Raw genomic sequence first — 24,456 nt, 5'->3', positions numbered from 1 at the left:
TTTTCTGTGTTGTATGTTTTGTTTTATAAAACCAATAAATATATATTATAAAAAATAAATAAATAAACAAAAACAAAAACAAACAAAATAGTAGCCCAGGTGGAGCAATGGTATGACTCTGTATAGGCAGCTCTCTGTATGCTTGGAACCCCCAGCTATGCTGCAGCAGTTGCTGGTGGTGAGAAATCAATGACATTTTACAGCCAATGGTTCTCCTCTAGCCACATTCAGTGCAAACGCCACCAGGAAATGGACCGTCTACGAGAAAATACCCACAATGGACCCCCAGCCCCCAAGCAGTACAACATTACCAATCTGCTTCGTATCAAAAACCAGGATGAGACTGTGATGTACTGAGAGCGCCCCACGGTTGCCATGCACGACCAACTCAAATCCTGACATTACTTCTGCTGGCTCCTTCCAGTTGTCGTTTCCTTGCTGTAGCAAGAGCTAGCTGAAGACGCTTCCGCAATGGCTTTGGAGGGCTAAAATAAGTTTTTTGAATGAGCCTAGAGGCAACTCAAATAGCGGTCTGAGTTTTGCTTCAGGCTGGGAGAGAGCTGCTGTAAAGATGGGTGCCACGATGAACTTCTTACTATTGTTTATTTCTATGGATCATAGCATTGGGACAGTTGGCATAATTTGATATAAAAAGAGATCCCTGTGATGACCTATTTTGACCCTGGTGCTAATTCTTAGCTTTATTATTATTATTATTATTATTATTATTATTATTATTATTACTACTACTACTACTAGCTGGCCCTGACACGCGTTGCTGTGGGTTAGTCTGTGAAATGGGCCCTCAGAGTCTCCCTTCAGACCCCCCTGTAGGCCCTAAATGGGCCCTCAGAGTCTCCCTTCAGACTCCCCTGTAGGCCCCACTTTGGCTTTGTCTGTGAAATGGGCCCTCAGAGTCCCCCTTCAGACTCCCCTGTAGGCCCCACTTTGGCTTAGTCTCTTAAATGGGCCCTCAAAGTCCCCATTCAGACTCCCCTCTAGGCCCCACTGTGGGTCAGTCTGTGAAATGGGCCCTCAGAGTCCCCCTTCAGACTCCCCTGTAGGCCCTACTTTGGCTTAGTCTGTGAAATGGGCCCTCAGAGTCCCCCTTCAGATTCCTCTGTAGGCCCCACTGGGCTGTTTCCTGTCGGTGGGGAAATCTGCGGAGGGCGGAGATCGTGGATCGGGCGAGATATGAGCGGAGGGCACGGATTGTGGATTGGGTAGTATGGTGAAGGCCAAGACCTATGGGAGGGCTCTCTGGGGAGTGGGGGAATCTCTGGTATATATAGATTATTATCCTTAAAAGTGTTCTGGAAGTTGAGTAAATATTCTCACATCCTCATGCTTAATGTAAAGATCGGCACAGTAATCTTCAAGCAAACTTTATTGCATAGAAGCTACCGCATATACACTCAGGAACCGAATAGCATAACGATTTTTACTAGGGTTACATTCTTTTAACTACCAACTATTTTACAAAAGGTAAACAAAAATGAGCAACAAAAGGTACTTAAAGGAAAAAAATGTTACAGAGGCATAAAGGTATTAGGGAAGTAATAATATCGGCTTACATTTATAAATATTAATAAAATATTAATAATTATTAATAATATATCAATAATTAATATCCTGTTGGGAGCCACCCAGAGTGGCTGGGGAAATCTAGCCAAATGGGTGGGGTATAAATAAATTATTATTATTATTAATCACTCAGCCCAAATACCCCTCCACTCTCCATTGGAATACACTGGCCCCAAACAGTATATAATGGCTTTCAGTGGTTGCCAGCTCGCCATGTCCTCAAATGACCCCCTCTATGGATCTCACCAGCTTTATGCTTCCCTGGACGATGGACCAAGGAATGGGTGGGAGAGGTGCTGTAGCCTTGGTGCCTCAGGTTATTGATGGGGAGATCTCAAGCAAAAGGCACAGCTCTCGGGATCTCGTTTCATTTAAGATTGGTATTCCCTTCTCCTCCCTTACTTGTAGTGTGGGTCTGTTGCCACTCGATCTTCGGGCTTTTTGGCATCAAAAGGGATCCTTTAACTCATTAGATTAAGGTGTCGGTATTTTTTCTTTATTACCCTTGGTGCATAGGATTAAGGGTAAACAAATACAGTACAGTAGTCAGAACAGACACACCTCCTAATTCCAGGAAAATACCCTAATAATGATAATGATGATGATAATAATAATAAAAAAATTATTATTTCCACATGTCAAACTCTTTCCACATGTCAAACAATTAACTGGTTGTTTCCTTTCTGAATAAGTTCATGCACAGTAAGAAGCTCTTTCCACATTTCAAGCATTTACGGCTTCTCCTGTGTGTGGATTTTCTTATGTGAAGTAAGGTGATATCCATGAGCAAAGCTTTTTCCACACTCAGAACAGGTATATGGTTTCTCCCCTGTGTGAATTTTTAGATGCGATGTAAGGCCTGTGCTGTGAACAAAGCTCTTTCCACACTCAAAACATTTATATGGTTGCACCCCTGCGTGAGTTTTTTGATGTGCTGTAAGGCCTGTATCCTGTTTGAAGCTCTTTCCACACTCAAAGCACTTATATGGCTTCTCTCCTGTATGGATTCTGCGATGGCTAACAAGGTATGTGCGGTTACTAAAGCTCTTTCCACACGTCACACATTTATATGGTTTTTCCCCTGTATGGATTCGCTCATGCACAGTAAGGTGTGAACTCTGACTGAAGCTCTTCCCACACTCAAAGCACTTATACGGCTTCTCACCAGTGTGAGTTCTCTTATGTGAAGTAAGGTGTGGACTCTGGCTGAAGCTCTTTCCACATTCCAAGCATTTATATGGTTTCTCCCCTGTGTGGGTTCTCTTATGTGAAGTAAGGTTAGCACGGTGAGCAAATCTCCTTCCACACTCCGAACATTTATATGATTTCTCTCCTGTGTGAATTCTTTGATGAGATGTAAGGCTCGAGCTGTGAGCGAAGCTCATTCCGCACTCCAAACATTTATACGGCTTCTCCCCTGTGTGGATTTTTTGATGAACAAGAAGACCTTGGTTTTGATGGAAGCTCTTTCCACAGTCAAAACAGGTATACGGTTTCTCCCCTGTGTGACTTTTTTGATGATATACAAGGCCTGATCTGTAAGTGAAGCTTTTTCCACAGTCAAAACAGGTATACGGTTTCTCCCCTGTGTGACTTTTTTGATGATATACAAGGCCTGATCTGGAAATGAAGCTTTTTCCACACTCAAAACAAGTATATGGTTTCTCTCCTGTGTGACTTTTTTCATGATCTACAAGGCCTGATCTGTAAATGAAGCTTTTCCCACACTCAAGACAGGTATATGGTTTCTCCCCTCCGTGACTTTTTTGATGTGATTTAAGGCCTGATCTGGAAATGAAGCTTTTTCCACACTCAGAGCAGCTAAGTGATTTCTTCTCGCTGTGGACTTCCTGATGCTGACTAAGATTTGAGTAGTGGCTGAAACTCTTTCCACATTCTAGGCATTCGTAGGATTCCTGTCTTGCATGAATTCTTTTATGTGATTTTAGACCTGAGCTGTCACTGAAGTTCTCTCCACACACCAAGCATTTACACGGTTTCTCCTCTGTGTGGATTCTGCAGGGTGAGTTGAAGCTAGATTTGAATGGTTTGCCACATGAAGGGCTTTCATTTGTGCTCTTCCCCTTGTGATGCTTTTTCTGGATGGGGATTTGATGGCCATTATCAGTCTGCATCAAAAAGCCTTTATTCCTCCCATTTTCTTCCAGGCTTTTCACCTGTGATCTTGTTTCCTCTTGATCTTGGAAGGTCCTTCCTTTGACTTCATGCTTGGTTCTTTCTGATGAGCCCCAAGAACGAGGACTATCCTGTTCATCACCTGCCAAAAATAAGGGAAGATTACAATTAAAAGTGTAATCCAAATTACAATCCTAGTGATACTTTCTGTAACATGATGATGATGATTAATAATAATAATAATAATAATAATAATAATAATATTCATATCCCACACATCTGGCTGGGTTTCTGCAGTTACTCTGGGCAGCTTACAGCATATTTATAACATTGTAAAACATCAAAAATTACAAACGTCCTGGTACAGAGCTGCCTCCAGATGTCTTCTAAAGGTTATGTTGTTCTTTATCTCCTTGACACCTGAAGGGAGGGCGTTCCATAGGGACAGCGCCGCTCCTGAGAAGGCCTTTTGTCTGGTTCCCTGTAACTTCCCTTCTTGCAGTGAGGAAACCAGCAGAAGACCCTGGGAGCTGGACCTCAGTGTCTGGGGTTGAGCAATGGGGGTGGAGATGCTCCTTCGGGTCTACAGGGCCGAGGCCATTTACCGCTTTAAAGGTCAGCACCAACACTTTGAATTGTGCTCAGAAACGTACTAGGAGCCTTATATCCTATAAGGCCAGTGTTATATGGTCCTGGCAACTGCTCCCAGTCACCAGCTGAGCTGCCACATTCTGGATTAATTGTAGTTTCCGAGTCACCTTCAAAGGTAGCCCCAAGGAGAGCACAATGCAGTAGTCCAAGCAGGGCAGTCTTGAGCAGGTCGGGCGCCCTGGCGCTGAGGCGTGGAGATCGTTTAGGGCTTTAAAGGTCAGCACCAACAGTTTGAATTGCGCTTGGAAACATACTGGGAGTCAAAGCATTGCTGTAGTCCAAGCGGGAGATAAGCAGAGCATGTACCACAATCTGTGTGCAGGCAGGGTTTCAGCCTGTGTACCTGTCATGAATGAGTCAGCCCAGACAGCTCCTAGTGAAGGGAGTAGCCAGGGAGAGGGCTGACTGCCAGACAAGAAGGGCATAGCCCAGCGTCAATTCCCTCACCTTTAGGAATGCCAGCTGATAAGGAGCCAGAGCCCTGCCAACACTCTTGAGAACTGGCAAATACCATAATAAAAAATTCCTTCCAGTAGCACCTTAGAGACCAACTAAGTTTGTCATTAGTATGAGCTTTCGTGTGCATGCACACTTCTTCAGATACACTGAAACAGAAGTCACCAGACCCTTATGTATAGTCAGAGGGTGGGGAGGGGTATTACTCAGAAGGGTAGTGGGAATGGGTGATTGGCTGATAAGATAAGATAAGATATCTTTATTGTCATTGTCCCCTTGCGGGAACAACGAAATTATTCGGTTGCTACATCCACTCCGATAAAGCATTCCGCATAATCCAAAATTATAAAAACCTAATTAAAAACAGTAAATGTAATACAAAATAACAAGTAAAATAAGATGACTTCAAAGTCCAGGCTTTCCATTACCACTTCCATAGGAGTGGTAAACCTGTTGATGACTGTTAACGACTGTTAACAACTGCAATTGGTCTTGCAGGAAAAAGCAAGGGCTGAGGTGCTAAAGAAAGCTTGATCATGTGTAATAAGAATCCAGTGTTCTTATTCAGACCAGGTCTCTGCATGGTTTTAAGCTTGGTAATGAGTTGCAATTCAGCAACTTCTCTTTCCAGTCTGTTTCTGAATTTTTTTGTAATAAAACAGCTACTTTGAGATCTTGTATAGAATGTCCTGGGAGATTGAAGTGTTCTCCTCCTGGTTTCTCTGTCTTGTGATTCCTGATGTCAGATTTATGTCCATTTATCCTTTGGCATAGGGTTTGGCCTGTTTGTCCAATATAGAGAGCTGAAGGGCACCGGTGGCATTTGATGGCATACACAATATTAGAAGATGAGCAATTAAATAGTCCTGAGATGGTATGTTTTATGTTGTTGGGGCCAGTGATGGTGTTGTCCGGGTGTATGAGGCAGCAAAGTTGGCATCTGGGTTTATTGCAGGCTCTGGTACCAGTGTCCATGTTAAGTCTGGTGGTGGTATTATTGTGGGTGAGGAGTTGTTTAAGATTGGGTCAGGCCTCCGCCAGGACCAGTCATTCCAGGAATCACTGTGTGGGCCATGCTACGACTCCTGGGTGGGAACAGCGAGCAAGTGTGCGTGCTCATAGACTCTGGAGCATCGACTGACTTTATAGATGTGAACTTAATGTAGAGGTTGGGGTTAGCCATGCAGAAGCTAGAACCCCGCTTGAATTGAAAACCATAGATGAGTGGCCCTTGTTGTCCGGACGCATCGCAGGAGCCACGATGCCTGTAGGCTTAGAGTTACTGGGATACAGAGAGACAATTGCTTTCCACATCACGAGATTACCCATGTACCCGGTAGTGCTGGGCATGTCGTGGTTGTCCAAGTGCAACATTGTGATTGCTTGGGGAAAGAGATCGATGACATTTGCTGAAAACTGAACAGAGAGCCTGGAGATAGAGAACCTGTATAGACCACAGCAACTCCCCCTCCCCAACCCTTGAGTCTGGCCTGATGCTGCACTGAGTGGGCACAGCTGGGTGAGACCAACTCCACCCTCTTCACGCACCCAGGTTTCAGTGATACAGGCCAGATCAGCCTCCTCATCCATACTCAGATCATGGACGAGGGAGATTTTATTCTGGGCCGACCTGGTGTTCAACAGCCGCAGTTGCAGACCCGAAGGCTGGCTGATATATAACTGCCTGTGCCGTGTGCCTCTTACCCAGCCTGCCCCTCCTCCCACACCATACCTCCCCCTATCCATAACCACTGAAATGGGCCTCCCCCTGCTTCTCCCCTCCCAGGCACACCCCACAAAACGCCCTTATAACACTTAAAAACAGTTTAATCACTAAAAAACAAAAAACAAACAAACCCAATTTATAAGCATAAGCAAAACAGGCTCTCAGCAGTGTGGTATCTTTTATCTCTCACAGCCCAGAGCTCTGGCCCTTTTCTTGCCAGATTGCTTTCCCACTGCCAACATCCCTCCATGTCCCCATCTCCATTCCCTGGAACTCACCAGATCTCTCTGAGGGTCCTGGGAGAGAACGGTCAGAAGTTGTGGGAGGCAGCCTGACTAGGTCCACCGTCCATCTTCCTCCTTCCATCCTTGCTAGGTTTGCAGGATCAGCCTCTTCCATCCTTTCTGAAGAGCTCAGAAGCTGCAGGTTCCTGGGAGGGACGAAGAAGCAAAGGGAGCCTCAGAGCCCCTGCCGGCATTTTGCTGGTGAATGATAACCCAGCCTAGGTGTGGAGCTCCCACTTTCCATGAAAAAGAGGGGCACCTTCCTCCTGGACCCCACCATGCGAGGAAAGTGGAGTCGTGCCTGAAAGAGGATCTTCTTCCCACCACCATTAAAAACATCCCTTTCCCTTTTTGCCAGCCTGGAGCTGCGACTCGGCTGCCTCCCTCTGTTCCTCCTTGTCCTGCATCCCCACTTTAGGGGAAGGGGCTGTAGTTCGGGGGCAGAGCATCTCCTCAGCAGACAGAAATCCCAAGATTCAATCCTAAGGCAGGGATGAGACTCTGTGCCTGAAAACCCCTTGCTAAGGGGGAACAAGGCTATTTGTAGGCAGCTCACTGAGCTTGGAGCCCCCAGTTCTGCTGCATGCGTTCATTATACAGCTAATGGTTCTCCTCTTCCCATCCTTAAAGTCTACCCTCCTTCATCTCTCCCAACACCTTGATACAGAGAGACTGTGCCCTCTTGGGTGCCTTCATCCTGAACCCCAAAGGCATCGAAGAAGAAAAAATAACCCATGCCGTGTACTGTAGTGTTGAAACGAGTTTCCAGCTGATCCTGCCCTCTTTCCCCTTAATTTTTCCAAAACACCAATGCCTCCCTCCTCCTCTTCCGAGTCATCCTGCCCCCTTTCCTTTGGGGGGGGTTCATCCTGCCCCACCGTAAAACTGCCTCTTTCCCCGCCTTGTCTTCTTGCCTTGCTCTCCTCCTGCCCCCCCCTGAATTGGGGGGGGGGCAGCCGAACGCATGCTCCCTCCCGCCGCTGCCTCTTTGCAAAACTGCCTTCTCCAGTAGGGCTTCTCTCCTGCAAATCAGCTGCTCTGATCTGGCACCCCCCCCTTTTTTTTACCCCTTTTCCCTACCTTGCAAAAGCACAGTTTTCTGCGCTGCAGAATCTCCTCCCTCGCAGCTTTTTAAATGCAGGAGGATGTGACCAACGGAGGAGGAAGTCCTCCGTCATAATATAATCGCTGCCTTTAACCCTTGAAGAGCCAGTGTCTCTCCCACCCCACCCCCCGAACTGTATGGTGCTGGGAACATTGCGGGTTCTGCCTACGGGACCCCACAAAGCGCCCCCCTCCTTGACAGAGTCCCTTGGAGGGAACACTCGTATAACGAGAGAGAGAGAGAGAGAGAGAGAGAGAGAGAGAGAGAGAGAGAGAGAGAGAGAGAGAGAGAAATTCCGGGGGCGGGGCATCCGGTTAGGTTGCAACAGATTGTAATGGATTGCTTTGAAATAACTTCAGCAACAGATGGGGGGGGAGAAAACACTCCCAACCGCCCTGTAATTTTGCCAGAACAAAGGTATCAACCCTATTTAATGGGGTCCCCTGAAGCAGAATCCGCAGTGTCCCCAGCACCTTACAGTTTGGGTGGGTGGGGGTGGGGTGGGTGGGGGTTTGGGAGAAATACTGGCTCTTCGAGGGTTAAAGGCTGCGCTGATATTACGACAGAGGATTTCCTGGGGGAGGGAGAGAGTGTCACTTCCTCCTCCCTTTGTCACACGTGCGAGGGAGGAGATTCGGCAGAGCGAAAGACTACATTCTGCAAGGTAGGAAAATGGGGGTGTTTTTAAGGGGGTGGGGGGGCTCCCGTGTCAGAGCAGCTGCTTTGCAGGAGAGAAGCCCCCCGGGATAGGAGCATGCATGGGGTTGCACCCCACAGCTGAGCCCCGAAAGAGCAAAGGGCCCCGAGTCGTGCAAGGGCGGCCCAGGAGGAGAGAGAGCAAGGCAAGAAGGCAAGCCAGCGGGGGGGGGGGGAGAAGCAGTTGTGGGGTGCAGTAGGAAACCCCTCCCCAAAGGAAAGGAGGCAGGATGGCTCGGGGAAGAGGCATGGATGTTTTGGAGAAAGAGAAGTCAATGCTCGGTAAAGAGGGCAGAATTAGGCCAATGGGGGTGCCCTTGGGGCTTGGAGGAGGGGGGACTTTCTGCCTGCTGAGGAGATGCTCTGTCCCTTGAGCTACAGCCCCTTCCCCTAATGTGGGGTTGGGGGAGGAGGAGGAGGAATGGAGGGAGGCAGCCCTGTCACAGCTCCAGGCTGGCAGAGAGGAAAGGAAAGGGATGTTTTTAATGGTGGTGGGAGGAAGATCCTCTTTCAGATCCACTTTCCTGGCATGGTGGGGTTCAGGAGGGGGGCGCTTCTCTTTAATGCAAGTGGGAACTCCACACCTAGGCAGGCTTTTCATTCACCAACAAAATACCTTGGGCGGAAAAATACCTGCAGGGCCTCTGAGGCTCCCTTTGCTTCTTCCTCCCTCCCTCCCAGGAACCTGCAGCTTCTGAGCTCCTCGGGTAGATTGACAGAGGCTGGTCCTGCAAACCTAGCGAGGATGGAAGAAGGAAGATGGACGGTTGACCTGGTCAGGCTGTCTTCCGCCACCTCTGACTGTTCTCTCCCAGGACCCTCAGAGAGATCTGGTGAGTTCTGGGCAATGGAGATGGGGGCATGGAGGGATAGAGAGTGGAAACAAGGAAAATCCCTTCAGGCTCCCTTTGCTTCTGCCTCCCTCCGAGGAACCTGCAGCTTGTCTAAACTTCTGAGTTCTGCAAAATAGTTTCAAAGAGGTGGGATCTGTGATCCTAGAAATGACCTGAGCTGGGGCGCCCCACCTCCAGCACCACCTGAGGCTGGGGGAGGTCAGATGAGTTCCAGGGGGTGGAGGGCATTAATTAATTTATGTCTCTTTTTATGCATATTGTGTTTTTTTAATGATGTTAGCCACTCCGCGTCCGGCCTCGGCCAGAGAGGGTGGGATACAAAAAATATTGTTGTTGTTGTTGTTGTTGTTGTTGTTGTTGCTGTTGTTGTTTTTATTGTTATTATTACAGTGGTACCTCTACTTACGAATGTTTCTACTTACAAATGGAGCTCCGTCCGCCATCTTGGATGAGGTTTTCTACTTACAAATTTTTAGATAGGGTTGCTTCTACTTATGAATTTTTTCTCCCAATGCATTCCTATAGGATTTGACTTTTTTTTCTCCCAATGCATTCCTATAGGTAAGTCGATTTTTTTCGACTTACGAATGTGGGTTCGGAACGCATTAAATTCGTAAGTAGAGGTACCACTGTATTATTATTCTCCTGAGGATGTGACTGCAAAGGATATTATCAGGAGCCTGAAAGTGTAGTGCTGATTGCTCCTTGGCACCTGAGACTGTCTGTCAGTGCAGGTCAGCTGATGGTGGCTAATGGATTGAGGTTGAATCCTGACTCCCTGTGGTGACTCCCTGGTCCTGAACAGGATAAATAGGTACAGCTATGGCGGGAAGGTAAACAGTGTTTCTGTGCGCTCTGGTTTCTGTCACGGTGTTCTGTTGCGCCAGAAGCAATTCAGTCCTGCTGGCCACATGACCCAGAAAGCTGTCTGTGGGCAACGCCGGCTCCCTTGGCCTGAAAGTGAGACGAGCGCCACATCCCCATAGTCACCTTTCCTTGGACTTAACCATCCAGGGCACCTTTACCTTCATAAATGCTGTAAGCTGCCCCGTGTGGCTGGGGAAACGCAGCCAGATGGGTGAGGTATAAATAATAAAATCTTTATCATCATTTGTTACAGAATGTCTCACTAGGATTGTGATTTGCCTTACATTTTTAATTGTGATTTTCCCTTAACTTCAGCAGGTGATGAACAGGACAGTCATCGTACTCTGGTCTCATCAGAACGTAAATCTAGCTTGAACTCACACTGCAGAATCCACGCAGAGGAGAAACCGTGTAAATGCTTGGTGTGTGGAAAGAGCTTCAGTGACAGCTCAGACCTAAAATCACATGAAAGAATTCACGCCGGACAGGAATCATACAAATGCTTACAATGTGGAAAGGGTTTCAATCGCCACTCATACCTTAAAAGACATCACAAAGTCCACTCTGAGGAGAAACCGTATACCTGTTTTGAGTGTGGGAAGAGATTTAGTTGCAACAAATACCTTAGAAAACATCAAAAAATTCACACAGGGGGAAAACCGTATACCTGTTTTGAGTGTGGGAAGAGATTCAGTCGCAACAGAAACCTTACAGAACATCAAAATATTCACACAGGGGAGAAACCGTATACCTGTTTTGACTGTGGAAAGACCTTCCGTCTCAGCGCAAGCCTTACGTCGCATCAAAAAATACACACAGGGGAGAAGCTGTATAAATGTTGTGAGTGCGGAATGAGCTTCGCTCACAGCGCAAGCCTTACGTCTCATCAAAAAATCCACACAGGGGAGAAGCCGTATAAATGTTTGGAGTGCGGAATGAGCTTCCCTCACAGCTCGAGCCTTACATCTCATCAAAAAATTCACACCGGAGAGAAATCATATAGCTGTTTGGAGTGCGGAAGAAACTTTGCCCATCTAATTAGCCTTACTTTACACAAGAGAACCCACACAGGGGAGAAACCATATAAATGCTTGGAATGTGGAAAGAGTTTCCGTCAGAGTGCACACCTTAGTTCACATCGGAGAACTCATACCGGTGAGAAGCCATATAAATGCTCAGAGTGTGGAAAGAGCTTCAGTCAGAGTTCACACCTTACTGTGCATTTGCGATACCATACAGGGGAAAAACCATATAAGTGTGTGACGTGTGGAAAGGGTTTCTGTACTAACACAGAACTTATTTGCCATCGCAGGATCCATACAGGGGAGAAGCCATATAAGTGCTTTGAGTGTGGAAAGAGCTTCAGCCAGGGTATTAGCCTTCGTATACATCAAAAAATCCACAGAGGTGAAAAACCGTATGCATGTTTTGAGTGTGGAAAGAGCTTTGGCCAGAGTTCAAGCCTTAGCGCACATCTGAGAATTCACAGAGGGGAAAAGCCGTATTCTTGTTCTGAATGTGGAAAGACCTTTACTTGCAGCTCTAACCTTCGTTCTCATCATAAAATGCACGCGGGAAAGAAACCATAAAGATGCTTGCAATATAGTGGAAAATTTGGTTTATAACCATTCAAGAATTCATAGAAGCAAGAAGCCACAACAAACTCACACCAAGTTAAAAGTATTCACATTTTTTCTCTGAAAATATAAGAGGGTGTGTCCTAGCCAGCAGCAAAGCTCAAGAACTGTTTCTCTCGTTCTTGGGTGTCTGTAGTGCATCTCAGAAGCCTCCTCAGGCCATTGTGACAGCATTTCAAATCCTGTGAGTCGTTCTGTTCTTTTTTAAAAAGAGGAATTCAAGAAGCTGAGCGAGTCACAGAAATGAACTGGAGGATGTTGACTGTAAGGAACAGCTTTGAATATACAGTAGACGAAAGGAAGGACTAATATTTTCAAACTCTGTATGAAAGTATCTAATCTGGAAAAAGAACATGGACAGGCCCTAACATTCATGTGCTGCTTGTCAACTCCAGCAGGCTTTTGGCTGGTGCTCCAGGAGACAAGATGGCTCCTTCTCAAAGACCCTTAGTCGTTTCCAGTGAACTAGTTCATTAAGTAAAGAAGGTCAGGATTTATTGATTTGTTTTGTAATAGCCGGGTAGTTTAGAAATGTTTATAGTGATTGTGCATTCCCTTTCTTTGTTCCAGCGGTGTCCCACATTCTCCTTGCACTTTGTAGATGGATGACAAAGGAGTAGGAATTACTCTTGTATTATTAAGGGGATCACGGAATCCATAGAATTTCCCGCTTTGCAGATTCAACCAGTCTAACTCTGATCTTCTAAAACGTTAAGGGCTTCTCAAAACTTCAGTTGTTTTCTTTGCTCAACAGAGGGGTCCATAAATAAACTCTTAGAACCACTCCTTCCAACTTAGCCAGGGATATTTCAAGCATACAAATCTTCAGGATAAACTTTGGTAGGAGTAGGAGGCCGCATGCCTGGAGTTCATTACATGCACAGTTAGTGCCAACTAATGTAGATCAACTCAGTCGGCAGCTGTCTATGCAGAGCGTTAAAATATATCAAACACTAATGGATTATCACAGGAAGGAAGGCGGAAATCCAGTTTTCATTTTGGAAATTTTAACCTACTTCTGTTCATATAATCGGATGCCTCTGGTTTTTAGGCCAGGGAAGAATTAAAACAATGCATGGCTCCATTTTGAGAACTGGATTTGGTGTTCATCTCAGAGTGAAGAAAAGTTACTTAAAAGGGTGTGTGTGTGTTAAAATTTTGATTTTGAAATACAGTAGACACTAATAGCTAAAGAAATAAAGGAATTTCTACAATAAGCAATCATTGTGTGCCTGTGCATATTTGGGGACAGGGGGAGGAGGTTGAAGGAAGGACTGGGGGTTTCAAAGAAAATAGCTGCTCTCTTCAGAGCTCAGACAGAAGGATAAGCAACATGGAACGAGGACAACATGGAAAGAGGAGCTGCGTTGAAGTCAGCAGCTTTGCAGGGGTGGATTGGGACCACTGCTGTTTATTTTGGACATTTAATACTTCTCCATTCAGTCAAATGATTTCTACACCAGTCAGATGGTTGGTGCTTTAAGGGAGCCCCTTGATGGCTGTGCAAATCCGCGGTTGTCTTCGTAAGTCGAGGTTTTCGGTTGTCTAAGCGCTGCTATGGTGCATGCACGAAGCGAGATTTCACACTTCTGAGCATGCGCCGACTGCGCGCGCCGGGCGGACTTCCGGAGGCTTCGACTTCGGAAGTCGAATTCTTCGGAAGTCGAAGCCTTCGGATGTCGAGGTATGACTGTATCTCCTTCGCCAAGGAAGCAATTCTCTCTTGCTGTCTGCCAAAATATGGATACAGTATATACCAGGACAATCTGCACTGCCTCTTGGTCTGAGGAATTGTCTGTGGTGTTTTGGCCAGAGAGCAGAGATTGGGTTGAGATCACCAAGCTGCCCTTCAGCTTCCCTCACTGAGCTGAGGGATGTGGTGGTGGTGGAGAACCCTCTCGTGATGGTGTTTGGGGTGGCATCCATGCTGAGGCTGCCTCAAATAGGCCTGTCATTGTGGGACTTCATGGCCTTCTTGACAACCATGGGGCTGTCTCAGGGTCCCAGTGGCTCAACACATGTGGCTGAACCAGGGCTTTTTTTCCAGCTAGAATTCGTGGGAACTCAGTCACGGCTCCTGTCCTCTCAGGTAGGTGCCATTGACATTACTGTATAAGAGAACGCTGAACAAGTGCTCCATTTGTCTTCCTCCCACCAAAAGAGTGGATTGGGCGCCACCTAGAGTGGCTGGAGGAACCCAGGCAGATAGGCGGCATGTAAACAAAAAAATTATGTGTGTATGTATTTATTATTATTATTATTATTTAGATAATATAGGAATGTTTTGTATGCATCCTGAATAATTTCTCAAGAGTTCAGTACTAACCGGTACATCATCATACTGTAATTTTTTAAAAGAAGAATTGGTCAGGATCAGGCCAAAGATAGATGATCCCCTTGTTGCTCCTTCCACGTTCTGAGAAATGAAATTGTTGGAGAAGCGATGGAGGAAATTGTTGGAACGATGAGAGAGAGAGAGAGAGAGAGAGAGAGAGAGGAGGGAGGAAATCGGGGGGCGGGGCGGCGTCCTGTTAGGCTGCACTAGATTGCAGTGGACTACTTTGAAATAACTTCAGTAACAATTTTTTTTTGGGGGGGTCACCCCCAACCGCCCTGTATTTTCCCAGAAACCACCACCTTATGAGTTTGGGTTGGGGGTGGGTGAGATACTGGCACTTCAAGGGTTAAAGGCAGCGATTATATTACTAGAGAGGACTTCATGGGGGAGAGGGAAATCGTCACTTCCTCCTCCGTTGGTCACATTTGAAAAGCTGTGAGGGAGGAGATTCGACAGAGCGGAAGACTGCGCCTTTGGTAAGGTAGGAGGGGGCTCCCGTGTCGGAGCAGCTGCTTTGCAGGAGAGAAGCCCCCTGGAGAGGGCAGTTTTGCAAAGGGGCAGCGGTGGAAGGGAGCATGCGTGGGGCTGCACCCCCCAATTCAGTCCCGAAAGAGCTGTGGGGAGAGCAAAGGGCCTCGAGCGGTGCAGGGGCGTCCCAGGAGGAGAGCAAGGCAAGAAGGCAAGGCGGGGGGCGGGAGAGGCAGTTGTGGGGTGGAGTAGGAACCCCCCCCCCAAGGAAAGGAGGCAGGATGGCTCGGAGGAGGAGGAGGGAGGCATGGATGTTTTGGAGAAAGGGGTCAATTCTGGGTAGGGAGGGCAGGATTAGGCCAGTGTGGGTGTTCCCTGGAGCTTGGATCGGGCGCTGTCTGCCTGCTGAGGAGATGCTCTGTCCCTTGAGCTACAGCCCCTTCCCCTAATGTGGGGTTGGGGGAGGAGGAGGGATGGAGGGAGGCAGCCCTGTCACAGCTCCAGGATGGCAGAGAGGAAAGGAAGGGGATATTTTTAAGGGCGGTGGGAGGAAGATCCTCATTCCTGCTTGACTCCACTGTCCTCGCATGGTGGGGTTCAGGAGGGGGGAGGTTCTCTTTTACCAAGAAAATTGTAAGTGGGAGCTCCACACCAAGGCTGGGTTATCATTCACCAGCAAATTGTCTTTGGCAGGAAAATGCCAGCAGGGGCTCTGAGGCTCCCTATCCTTCTTCCTCCCTCCCAGGAACTTGCAGCTTCTGAGCTCCTTGGGGAGGTTGAAAGAGGCTGATCCTGCAAACCTAGCGAGGATGGAAGGAGGAAGATGGACAGTTGACCTGGTTAGGCTGTTTCCCACAACCTCTGACTGTTCTCTCCCAGGACCCTCAGAGAGATCTGGTGAGTTCCAGGCAGTGGAGATGGGGGCATGGAGGGACAGAGAGTGGAAACAAGGAAAATCCCTTCAGGCTCCCTTTGCTTCTGCCTCCTTCTGAGGAACCTTTAGCTTGTCTAAACTTCTGAGTTCTGCAAAATAGTTTCAAAGAGGCGGGATCTATGATCCTAGAAATGACCTGAGTTGGGGCTCCCCACCTCCAGCACCACCTGAGGCTGGGGGAGGTCAGATGAGTTCCAGGCGGTTGGGGGTGGGAAGGAGAAATGGATGGATTAGGGGGGAGGGAATCCCCCCACCCAAGTGCGCAGAAAAGACATGGGGAAGAAAAGGCAAGAAGGTTGCGATGAGCCCCCTCGCCGACGTTGCCAATAGATTATGAGACGAAAGGGTACAGGGGTAAAGCAATCCCCACTCAATTCCTTACGCCTTAAAATAAACCTCTCAATTCTGGGCTTCTCAGTAAAGAGAGTCTAATTCCAGCTTTCATGGCCTGATCTCACAAACACTCAGGGCTATTTGAATGAACAACCTCTTGCCTACAGAACAGGGACTCCCTCAACTCAGATCCCCACTGTATCAGTCTGCCATATCACCCTGGCAAACTTGTGGCACTCTAGGTTTTCACTTCCTGTGTGACTCTAGGACACAAACTATCCCCTTTTCCTTAGGGAGGTTTTGCCCTTTTCTGAGTCTCCACCTCTGTGAGTTTTAATATGCTGCTGGAATAACCAAGATGATACTATTTGGCACAAAAAGAAGATGAATTTTATTTTCTTGAGAACATAGGTTTTTCTTTTCTTAACGATGCATAGGTTTACAAGCTTAGTTACAGATATACATTAACTCTGTCAGACTTTAACTTCAAGTTCTCCTAAACCTAACCTAAACCACCACAATCCTGGCCCCACAACCTTCTTCTTCCCACTTTGTCACCACACTCCCCCTCTTTCAACTGCCAAAATGGTTATTGCCTCCTTTTTAAACTGGCACCCGTCCTGCCTCCTAAAGATGCACTGTCAGTTAAGCTGGAAGTACATTAACTTTCTAATCCAGGGTGTAATAAATCTTCCATCCTGGGGCTAATCTGTTACAAAGGTCTTGACTGGAAGAAGGCAGGGGAAGAGGACCAATGGGTTTCTGGGTGTCAAAAGGAGAACATGCACAGCAGTCCTTTGCAGATTTACTCATAAGTAAGCTCCACGGAGTTCAATGGGATCTACTTTCAGGTCACTCCTGAGCGTAGCATGCAGGGCCGTCTTAAGCGCCCCTGGCACCGTGGTGCGCTGGATCTCTCCGGCGCCCTCCCGCCCCGTTTCCCAGCGCGGTGGGCGGGTGGGCGTATTGCGCAGCGCGGCTGCCACAGGCGCGGCGAACCGGCCGGCCAGCGGGCAGGCGCAGCTCGCGGCGCCCTCCTGGTGGGCTGGTGCCGTGGTGCCCTGCGCCACCCAGCCTGGCTGTAGGGCCGGCCCTGGTACCATGCCCACCTTAAGAAAAGATAAAGAGACAGATTAATTTGGAATCACAAAAACATATTTAAAACCTGTTGGGGATTGTTGCAGAGGTGATGTTCCATATGCGCTTCTCCAGGGGCAGGAGAATCCCTGCAGGGCCTCTGACGCTCCCTTTGTGTCTTTTTTCTGTCTGAGCTCCTCAGGAAGGATGAAAGAGGCTGATCCTGCAAACCTGGCGAGGACGGAAGGAGGAAGGTGGACGGTTGACCTGGTCAGGCTGTCTCCCACAACCTCTGACTGTTCTCTCCCAGGACCCTCAGAGAGATCTGGTGAGTTCCAGGGAATGGAGATGGGGACCTGGGGAGATGTTGGGGGTGAGGAAACTCCCCTGGCAAGAAAAGGAGGAAGGCTGCAGGGCAAGAGCTCCGGGTTGGCAGAGATAAAAAGTTGAAAGAAAGGAAATGTTTTTAATGGTGATGTGAAGAAGATTCAGTTTCAGGCAGGACTCCTTTCTTCTCTGGTGGGGTTCAGGAGGAAGACACCCCACTTTTACCATGGAAACTGTGAGTGGGAGCTCTTTCGGCCATGGCCCCAGCCCGGTGGAACACTCTCCCACAAGAGACCAGAGCCCTGTGGGATTTGACATCTTCCCGCAGGGCCTGCAAGACAGAACTGTTCCGCCAGGCCTTTGGCCAGGATGCCGTTTGACTTACTTTCCTTTGTGTAAAACAAGCCCAAAGGAGGCCCCTAACACGCTCACAAGTCCTTGTATGATCAGTGGAAACTGTTGGTCCTGGCAATTATTCACCACTCTCAATTCCAACCTGATAATTGCCACCTGCTTAGATTTTAACTTGTCTGAATTAATTTTAAGATGTATTTTAATTAATTGATGTCTGTTTTTATGCATCTTGTGTTTTTTTTAATGATGTTAGCTACTCTGGGTCTGGCCTCGGCCAGAGACGGCGGGCTACAAAAGTTGTTGTTGTTGTTGTTGTTGTTGTTGTTGTTGTTGTTGTTGTTGTTGTTGTTATTCTCCTGCAGAGCTAGTGAGGATGGAAGGGGGAAGATGGACGGTTGACCTGGTCAGGCTGTCTCCCACAACCTTTGAATGTTCCCTCCCAGGATCCTCAGTGGGATCTGGTGAGTTGCAGGGAATGGAGATGGGGACCTGGGGAGATGTTGGGGGTGAGGAAGCCCCCCCCCCCCCGGGCAAGGAAATGAGGAAGGTTGCAGGGCCAGAGTTCTGAGCCGTGAGAGATAAAAGGTAGAAAAGGAAAGGAATGTTTTTCAATGCTGGAATGGGTGCAGGATTTTTCGGGGGGGGGGGCAGGACATTTGTTACAGCGGAGAACCGGCGTAACTGGTCAGATACGTATTTCTAATGTTTTACTTGGTCTGGGGGCTGTCCCCACCCCTCCTTGGCTACACCCATGAATGCAGCGATTTCGATAGTATAACATCGTGTTGGGTCCTGATTCTGACAGTCACTGGTTGCTGCAGCGATTGCCAGATGAGGGACTGAATGGGCAGATTTTTTCGGTTTGCAGTAGCCAAGCTGCCAGGACAGCAGTGAGAGACTCGTGGGTCATGGCTGCAGTCCCTCTCTAGCCCACGAAAACATTTTCCTCAAACCGTGTCCTGTGTGGGGTATCTGTGCCCTTGAAGAACCAGGTGCACAGCCTGGGAGTCATTTTGGACCCACAGTTGTCCATAGGGGCACAGGTCAATTGTGTGTCCAGGGCGGCTGTCTACCATCTCCATCTGGGACACAGGCTGAGACCGCACCTGCCCATAGACTATCTCTCCAGAGTGGTGCATGCTCTAGTTATCTCCCGCTTGGACTACTGACATGCGCTTTACATGGAGCTACCTTTGAAGGTGACCCGGAAACTACAAATAATCCAGAATGCAGCTTTTAGACTGGTGACTGGGAGTGACCACCAAGACCATATAACACCGGTCCTAAAGGATCTACGTTGACCCCCAGTTTCCCCCCGAGCACAATTCAAAGCGTTGGTGCTGACCTTTGAAGCCCTAAATGGTCTTGGCCCAGTATACCTGAAGGGGCGTTTCCGCCCCCATTGCTCAACTCCAGACATTGAGATACAGCTGTGAGGGACTTCTGTACTGGTCCAGTAAAACGCTTGTGCTGTGCAGACCAGAAACAGTTCTCATTGCAGAGCATTAATCAAGCACAGCGGCTGGATTCTTGTTGCGGTAAAACTTTGTAGCTTTGCAGCAGAAACGACCCACAGAAGCCCAACTTTCGAAGATAGTTTTATTGCAGACAGATAACAGAAACACCTCCAGAGCTTTCAGACATAACTGCTCCACACCCCACAGGCAAACGCTCTATATATACTGGGCATCTTAACAACTTAACAACTTAAATCACATGACCTTGCTAATTTGCCAGCGTCTTAGGTTTAAAGCCCTAACAAGATACAACTGTGAGGGACTTCTGCTGGTTCCATCATTGCCAGAAGCGAAGTTACAGGGAACCAGGCAGACGGCCTTCTCAGTGGTTGCGCCCTCCCTGTGGAACGCCCTCCCTTCAAAGGAGATAAAGAACTATGTAACTGTTAGAAGACAGTTTTGGTTACAGATGCTTCAGGCTACAGACTCCACTAACCCAGAAATAGTACCTCGGGTTAAGAATTTTGCTTCAGGATGAGAAGGGAAATTGTGTGGTGGCGGCAGTGGGAGGCCCTGTTAGCTAAAGTGTGGTGTCTCAAGTTAAGAACAGTTTTAGGTTAAGAGCCTCTAGGGCTTGCTGATCGGAAGGGCAGCAGTTCAAATCTCTCCCAGCTCCTGCCAACCTAGCAGTTCGAAAACGCACCAGTGCGAGTACATAAAGCTGTCTGTGGACAAACAGTGGTTCCCTCATCCTGAAAGCGAGATGAGCACCGCAACCCCATAGTCACCTTTGACTGGACGTAACCATCCAGGGGTCCTTTACCTTTACCTTCATAAATGCTGTAAGCTGCCCCTTGTGGCTGGGGAAACCCAGCCAGATGGGTGGGAAATAACTAATAAAATCATGATCATTTGTTACAGAAAGTCTCACTAGGATTGTGATTTGCATTACATTTTTAATTGTGATTTTCCCTTAACTTAAGCAGGTGATGAACAGGACAGTCATCGTACTCTGGTCTCATCAGAAAGTAAATCTAGCTTCAACTCACACTGCATAATCCACACAGAGGAGAAACCATGTAAATGCTTGGTGTGTGGAAAGAGCTTCAGTGACAGCTCAGGCCTAAAATCACATGAAAGAATTCACGCCGGACAGGAATCATACAAATGCTTACAATGTGGAAAGGGTTTCAATCACCACTCAAACCTTAAAAGACATCACAAAGTCCACTCTGAGGAGAAACCGTATGCCTGTTTTGAGTGTGGGAAGAGATTCAGTTGCAACAGAAACCTTACACAACATCATAAAATTCACACAGAGGAGAAACCGTATACCTGTTTTGACTGTGGAAAGACCTTCCGTCACAGCTCAAGCCTTACATGCCATCAAAAAATCCACACAGGGGAGAAGCCATATAAATGTTTGGAGTGCGGAATGAGCTTTGCTCACAGCTTGAGCCTTACATCTCATCTAAGAATTCACACCGGAGAGAAATCATATAAATGTTCAGAGTGTGGAAGGAGCTTTGCTCACAGTGCTAGCCTTACTTCACATAAGAGAACCCACACAGGGGAGAAACCATATAAATGCTTGGATTGTGGAAAGAGCTTCAGCCAGAGTTCACACCTTAGTTCACATAAGAGAACTCACAGTGGTGAGAAGCCGTATAAATGCTTTGAGTGTGGGAAGAGCTTCACTCAGAGTTCACACCTAACTGTGCATGAGCGAATCCACACAGGAAAAAAACCATATAAATGTGTGACATGTGGAAAGAGCTTTAGTAACTGCACATACCTTGTTTGCCATCGCAGAATCCATACAGGAGAGAAGCCATATAAGTGCTTTGAATGTGGAAAGAGCTTCAGCCAGGGTACAAGCCTTAGTATACATCAAAAAATCCACAGAGGTGAAAAACCGTATGAATGTTTTGAGTGTGGAAAGAGCTTCACTCAAAGCGCAACCCTTGCATCTCATCAAAAAACTCACAGAGGGGACAAGCAGTATGCATGTTTTGAGTGTGGGAAGAGCTTCATTCACAGCTCAAGCCTTACATCTCATCAAAGAATTCACACAGGGGAGAAACCATATAAGTGCTTTGAGTGTGGAAAGAGATTTGCACATGGATCTACACTTACTTCTCATAAAAGAACTCACATGGGATAAACTGTATGTATACTTGGAATGTGGAATATATTTGGTCAGATTTCACAACTCATTTTGCATAAGTGAATCAAGAGGAGAAAAATATTTAGATGCTAGTAATGAGGAAAGCACTTTAATTAGGGCACCGATGTTGCTAAACGTCATGGAATTCATACAAGAATTCACATGGGAGAAATCATACACCTGCTATCACGAGGGTGCAGAATAATAAAAAGTACAAAAATACAGATACTATAGACGTTAATGGATAAAGGAATAAATTCACAATAAACAATCCCTGTGTTCCTGTGTGTGAATATGGGGAGAGAGGAAGGAGGGCAGGCAAGTGTATCTGAAGGAAGGCCTCGTGGTCTCAAGGAATCTGCTGATATGACATTCACCATTTACCCAGAAGTTGTTCTGTGGTCCACGTGGTTTAACAAGGTCTCAGGATTTATATCAGAGGGAGATGGAACCCCAGCCAGTAATCTGGACCCATGAACGTTCCTGAGTCGTCTTTCAGGGAAGTTCCAAATAGAAGACATTGCAGTAACCCAGCCTGGAAATGACCAGAGCCTGGAGCGCAGTTGCCAAGTGACCTCTGTCCAAAATAGGGTCCCGTTGGAGAGCCAGCAGCAGGAGGTGGAAAGAGTAAATGGGACAGCCAGTGAAAGGGTGGCTGAGAGAAGGAGAGGTTTTGGAAGGAAGATCTTGGGAGGGAGGCGGCTGAACTGGATTGGAAGGAAATAAGTATATAAATTGGAAATGTTTCTTCAAATCCAAGCACAGATGTGATGGATAATATGACTGACAGGATGTCTCTGAATGCCAGTAGCTGAAGAGGGCGAGGGGGAGCAGAAATGGCCCATTTCTGAGAGAAATCTAGTTTGTGAGGCTCCTGGTAGAGATCAACTGTGACCCTTAGAGAGAGAGATACAGCTTTCTTAGTGGTGTCCCCTCCTCATCTTCTGCGTCTGCTGGGCTGTGAAGTTGCCCATCAACAATGAGCAACTGGATCACAGTCTGATTCAAAGAGACGAGTCTCCTGTCCGCTGCATTATGATGAGACCTACTGTATATTCATCCATTCCTTTATTTATATTTCAACCTGAATATATCACCACAGGGCAATTTACAATATGGTGAAACAAGATAACGTTTTTTTTAAAAAAATAATGCAAAGCAGCCACATATGGTATAAAATAGAATAGGGAAAAAGAACATCTAAATTAGATAAATTTCCATCTGGCTTGAAAAGCTAGTTGAAAGAAAACTTTCTTCAACTGTTTACACAGGGGTCAGCAAACTTTTTCAGCAGGGGTCAGTCCACTGTCCCTAAGACCTTGTGGGGGGACGACTATATTTTGAGGAAAAAATGAACAAATTCCTATGCCCCACAAATAACCCAGAGATGCATTTTAAATAAAACACACATTCTACTCATGTAAAAACATGCAGATTCCTGGACCATCCGCGGGCCGGATTTAGAAGGTGATTGGGCCAGATCCGGCCTCTGGGCCTTAGTTTGCCTACCCATGGTTTAACGGAAGCTAAATATATTTTTATTTAAATCATAGTAATGGCTTCTAAATTTGCATCTGTGCTCATAAATTTGCACTAGACAGTACAGAAATAATTATGCGGTAATTTATGGTAGTATCACACTCTCCCTTTGAAGATAGAGAGATTAAACAGGATTAACCTCACTTGCTCTGATTATACAAATTATTTCCAAATTGCTAAAATTTTGTTTAATTACAGTGGTACCTCGGAAGTCGAATGCAATCCGTTCCGGAAGGACATTTTACTTCCAAAACATTTGACTTCCAAGGTGCGGCTTCCAATTGGGTCTTGCAATCGGAAGCCGCTTGTCTCCCCGCTGGACGTTTGGCTTCCGAAAATTGTTTGAAAACTGCAACACTTAATTCTGCGTTTTCATCATTTGGGATCCAAAATGTTTGACTACGGAAGTGTTCAGCTTCATGAATGAATCTTTATTTGCATCAGCCACCGGCCATGGCAATAAAACCAACAGTACGATATACAAAGAATAAAGATAAAAAAGTCAATTATATAAAATACAGTTTGGGGTTTTGAATCAATAGTCAAATCGTGGATCTTATTCTAATTGCCCCAGCTAAAAACCTTGCAACCTTTGCTGTCACCAGCTCATCTTGGTCTGCTGAGAGAAAGGACACTGTGACAGTGGCTGGGCAACCTGGAATGGACAATCGAATAGGAGTGATAACCTCACTCTTCAAATCTTTATAAAGAGTGCAAAGCAGGAGGACATTCGCCCATGGGCGTACCCAGGCTCAAAATGCGGGGGGGGGGGGGAGCCATGGTTCAGGAGGATGGCTGCTCCAAGTCAGTTCCCCGTTGGCCCGATGCAGTGGTGAATTTTCCACCTAGGTGGCGATGGAGCCCCCTTCTTGCAGCGCCCTCCCCGCATTGGCACCCAGGGCCATCTTAAGCATATCCGATGATCCCTCCGGCGCCTGCCCTTTCCCAGACTTGTTGACCTTTTTTAAGGGGGGGGGGAACCCCAAGGTTGTTGACCTTTTTATGAAAGGTTCCCCAGAGTTGTTGACCTTTTTTAAGGGAGCCGACACCACGCTTACACTCTTAATCTCAGGGTTGTGGTTCCAAGCCCCATGTTGTGCAAAAGATTCCTGCATTGGAGGGGGTTGGACTAGATGACCCTGGTGGTTCCCTTCCAACTCTGTGAATGGTTCTGTTATAATTACAAACACAAACGTTCTTCATCCACATATTTCTTTTACAGAAAAAAAAGAATGCAAGGGGGGGGGGGAAGAACACACAAAACACACACACACAAAAACCAACACATGAAATATTGGACAAAAACAAAGAAAATCTTTAAATGCACATCAATTACACCTCTTTCATTTTGACTTCCAGTTTACCTCTCTGTAGTTTGTAAACTTTGACCTTATTATATCACACAATTCTTAACCTATTTACATCATCTATTCTTTAATTTGTATTGGGTTCAGTTGTATTCTGCC

At 46.8% G+C, this 24,456-nt stretch overlaps 3 protein-coding genes across 17 annotated transcripts in view; 2 read left to right on the top strand and 1 right to left on the bottom strand.

Moving 5' to 3' along the window:
• Positions 1 to 1,369: 1,369 nt before the first annotated feature.
• LOC118081229 (uncharacterized) overlaps positions 1,370 to 24,456 on the bottom strand; it is a 34,690-nt gene continuing 11,603 nt past the window's right edge. The window contains 4 exon segments of the mRNA XM_088662547.1: positions 1,370 to 2,318; positions 2,320 to 3,862; positions 6,832 to 6,983; positions 7,918 to 8,192. Coding sequence (XP_088518673.1) covers positions 2,249 to 2,318; positions 2,320 to 3,862; positions 6,832 to 6,983; positions 7,918 to 8,192 — 2,040 coding nt within the window. The 3' untranslated portion in view covers positions 1,370 to 2,248.
• Positions 8,061 to 13,217, top strand: LOC118084270 (uncharacterized). Of its 2 annotated transcripts, none has more exons than XM_088664126.1 (3): positions 8,061 to 8,606; positions 9,320 to 9,471; positions 10,675 to 13,217. In XM_088664126.1, the coding sequence occupies exons 2-3, from the start codon at positions 9,384 to 9,386 to the stop codon at positions 11,946 to 11,948; spliced, it is 1,362 nt and encodes a 453-aa protein (XP_088520252.1). In that variant the 5' UTR covers positions 8,061 to 8,606; positions 9,320 to 9,383; the 3' UTR covers positions 11,949 to 13,217. The 2 variants fall into 2 exon arrangements, with proteins under 2 accessions (XP_088520252.1, XP_088520253.1); XM_088664127.1 differs by having other exon boundaries at positions 8,106 to 8,606; positions 10,678 to 13,217.
• LOC118081408 (uncharacterized) lies at positions 14,756 to 21,722 on the top strand. 14 transcript variants are annotated; one of them, XM_060269249.2, is made up of 5 exons: positions 14,756 to 14,810; positions 15,548 to 15,699; positions 17,349 to 17,474; positions 18,190 to 18,288; positions 20,271 to 21,722. In XM_060269249.2, the coding sequence occupies exons 2-5, from the start codon at positions 15,612 to 15,614 to the stop codon at positions 21,446 to 21,448; spliced, it is 1,491 nt and encodes a 496-aa protein (XP_060125232.2). In that variant the 5' UTR covers positions 14,756 to 14,810; positions 15,548 to 15,611; the 3' UTR covers positions 21,449 to 21,722. The 14 variants fall into 14 exon arrangements, with proteins under 14 accessions (XP_060125232.2, XP_060125227.2, XP_088520117.1 ...); XM_060269244.2 differs by having other exon boundaries at positions 20,268 to 21,722; XM_088663991.1 differs by having other exon boundaries at positions 17,341 to 17,474.

The sequence above is a fragment of the Zootoca vivipara genome, chromosome 2, assembly GCF_965207765.1.
Source record: "Zootoca vivipara chromosome 2, rZooViv2.hap1.1, whole genome shotgun sequence".
Taxonomy (NCBI): domain Eukaryota; kingdom Metazoa; phylum Chordata; class Lepidosauria; order Squamata; family Lacertidae; genus Zootoca; species Zootoca vivipara.
The sequence above is the reverse complement of the archived record's forward strand: the minus strand, read 5'-3'. Positions and strand labels throughout refer to the sequence as shown.

What these genes read in the sequence shown, in the direction of transcription:
- LOC118084270 (XM_088664126.1), top strand. Translation starts at nt 9,384, where the DNA reads ATGGAAGAAGGAAGATGGACGGTTGACCTGGTCAGGCTGTCTTCCGCC. An exon ending in AGGACCCTCAGAGAGATCTG is followed by an intron (nt 9,472 to 10,674) that starts GTGAGTTCTGGG and finishes CCTTAACTTCAG; the next exon opens with CAGGTGATGAACAGGACAGT.
- LOC118081408 (XM_088663982.1), top strand. Translation starts at nt 14,910, where the DNA reads ATGCGTGGGGCTGCACCCCCCAATTCAGTCCCGAAAGAGCTGTGGGGA. An exon ending in GAGGAGAGCAAGGCAAGAAG is followed by an intron (nt 15,014 to 15,547) that starts GCAAGGCGGGGG and finishes CCTCCCTCCCAG; the next exon opens with GAACTTGCAGCTTCTGAGCT. An exon ending in AGGACCCTCAGAGAGATCTG is followed by an intron (nt 17,475 to 18,189) that starts GTGAGTTCCAGG and finishes ATTCTCCTGCAG; the next exon opens with AGCTAGTGAGGATGGAAGGG.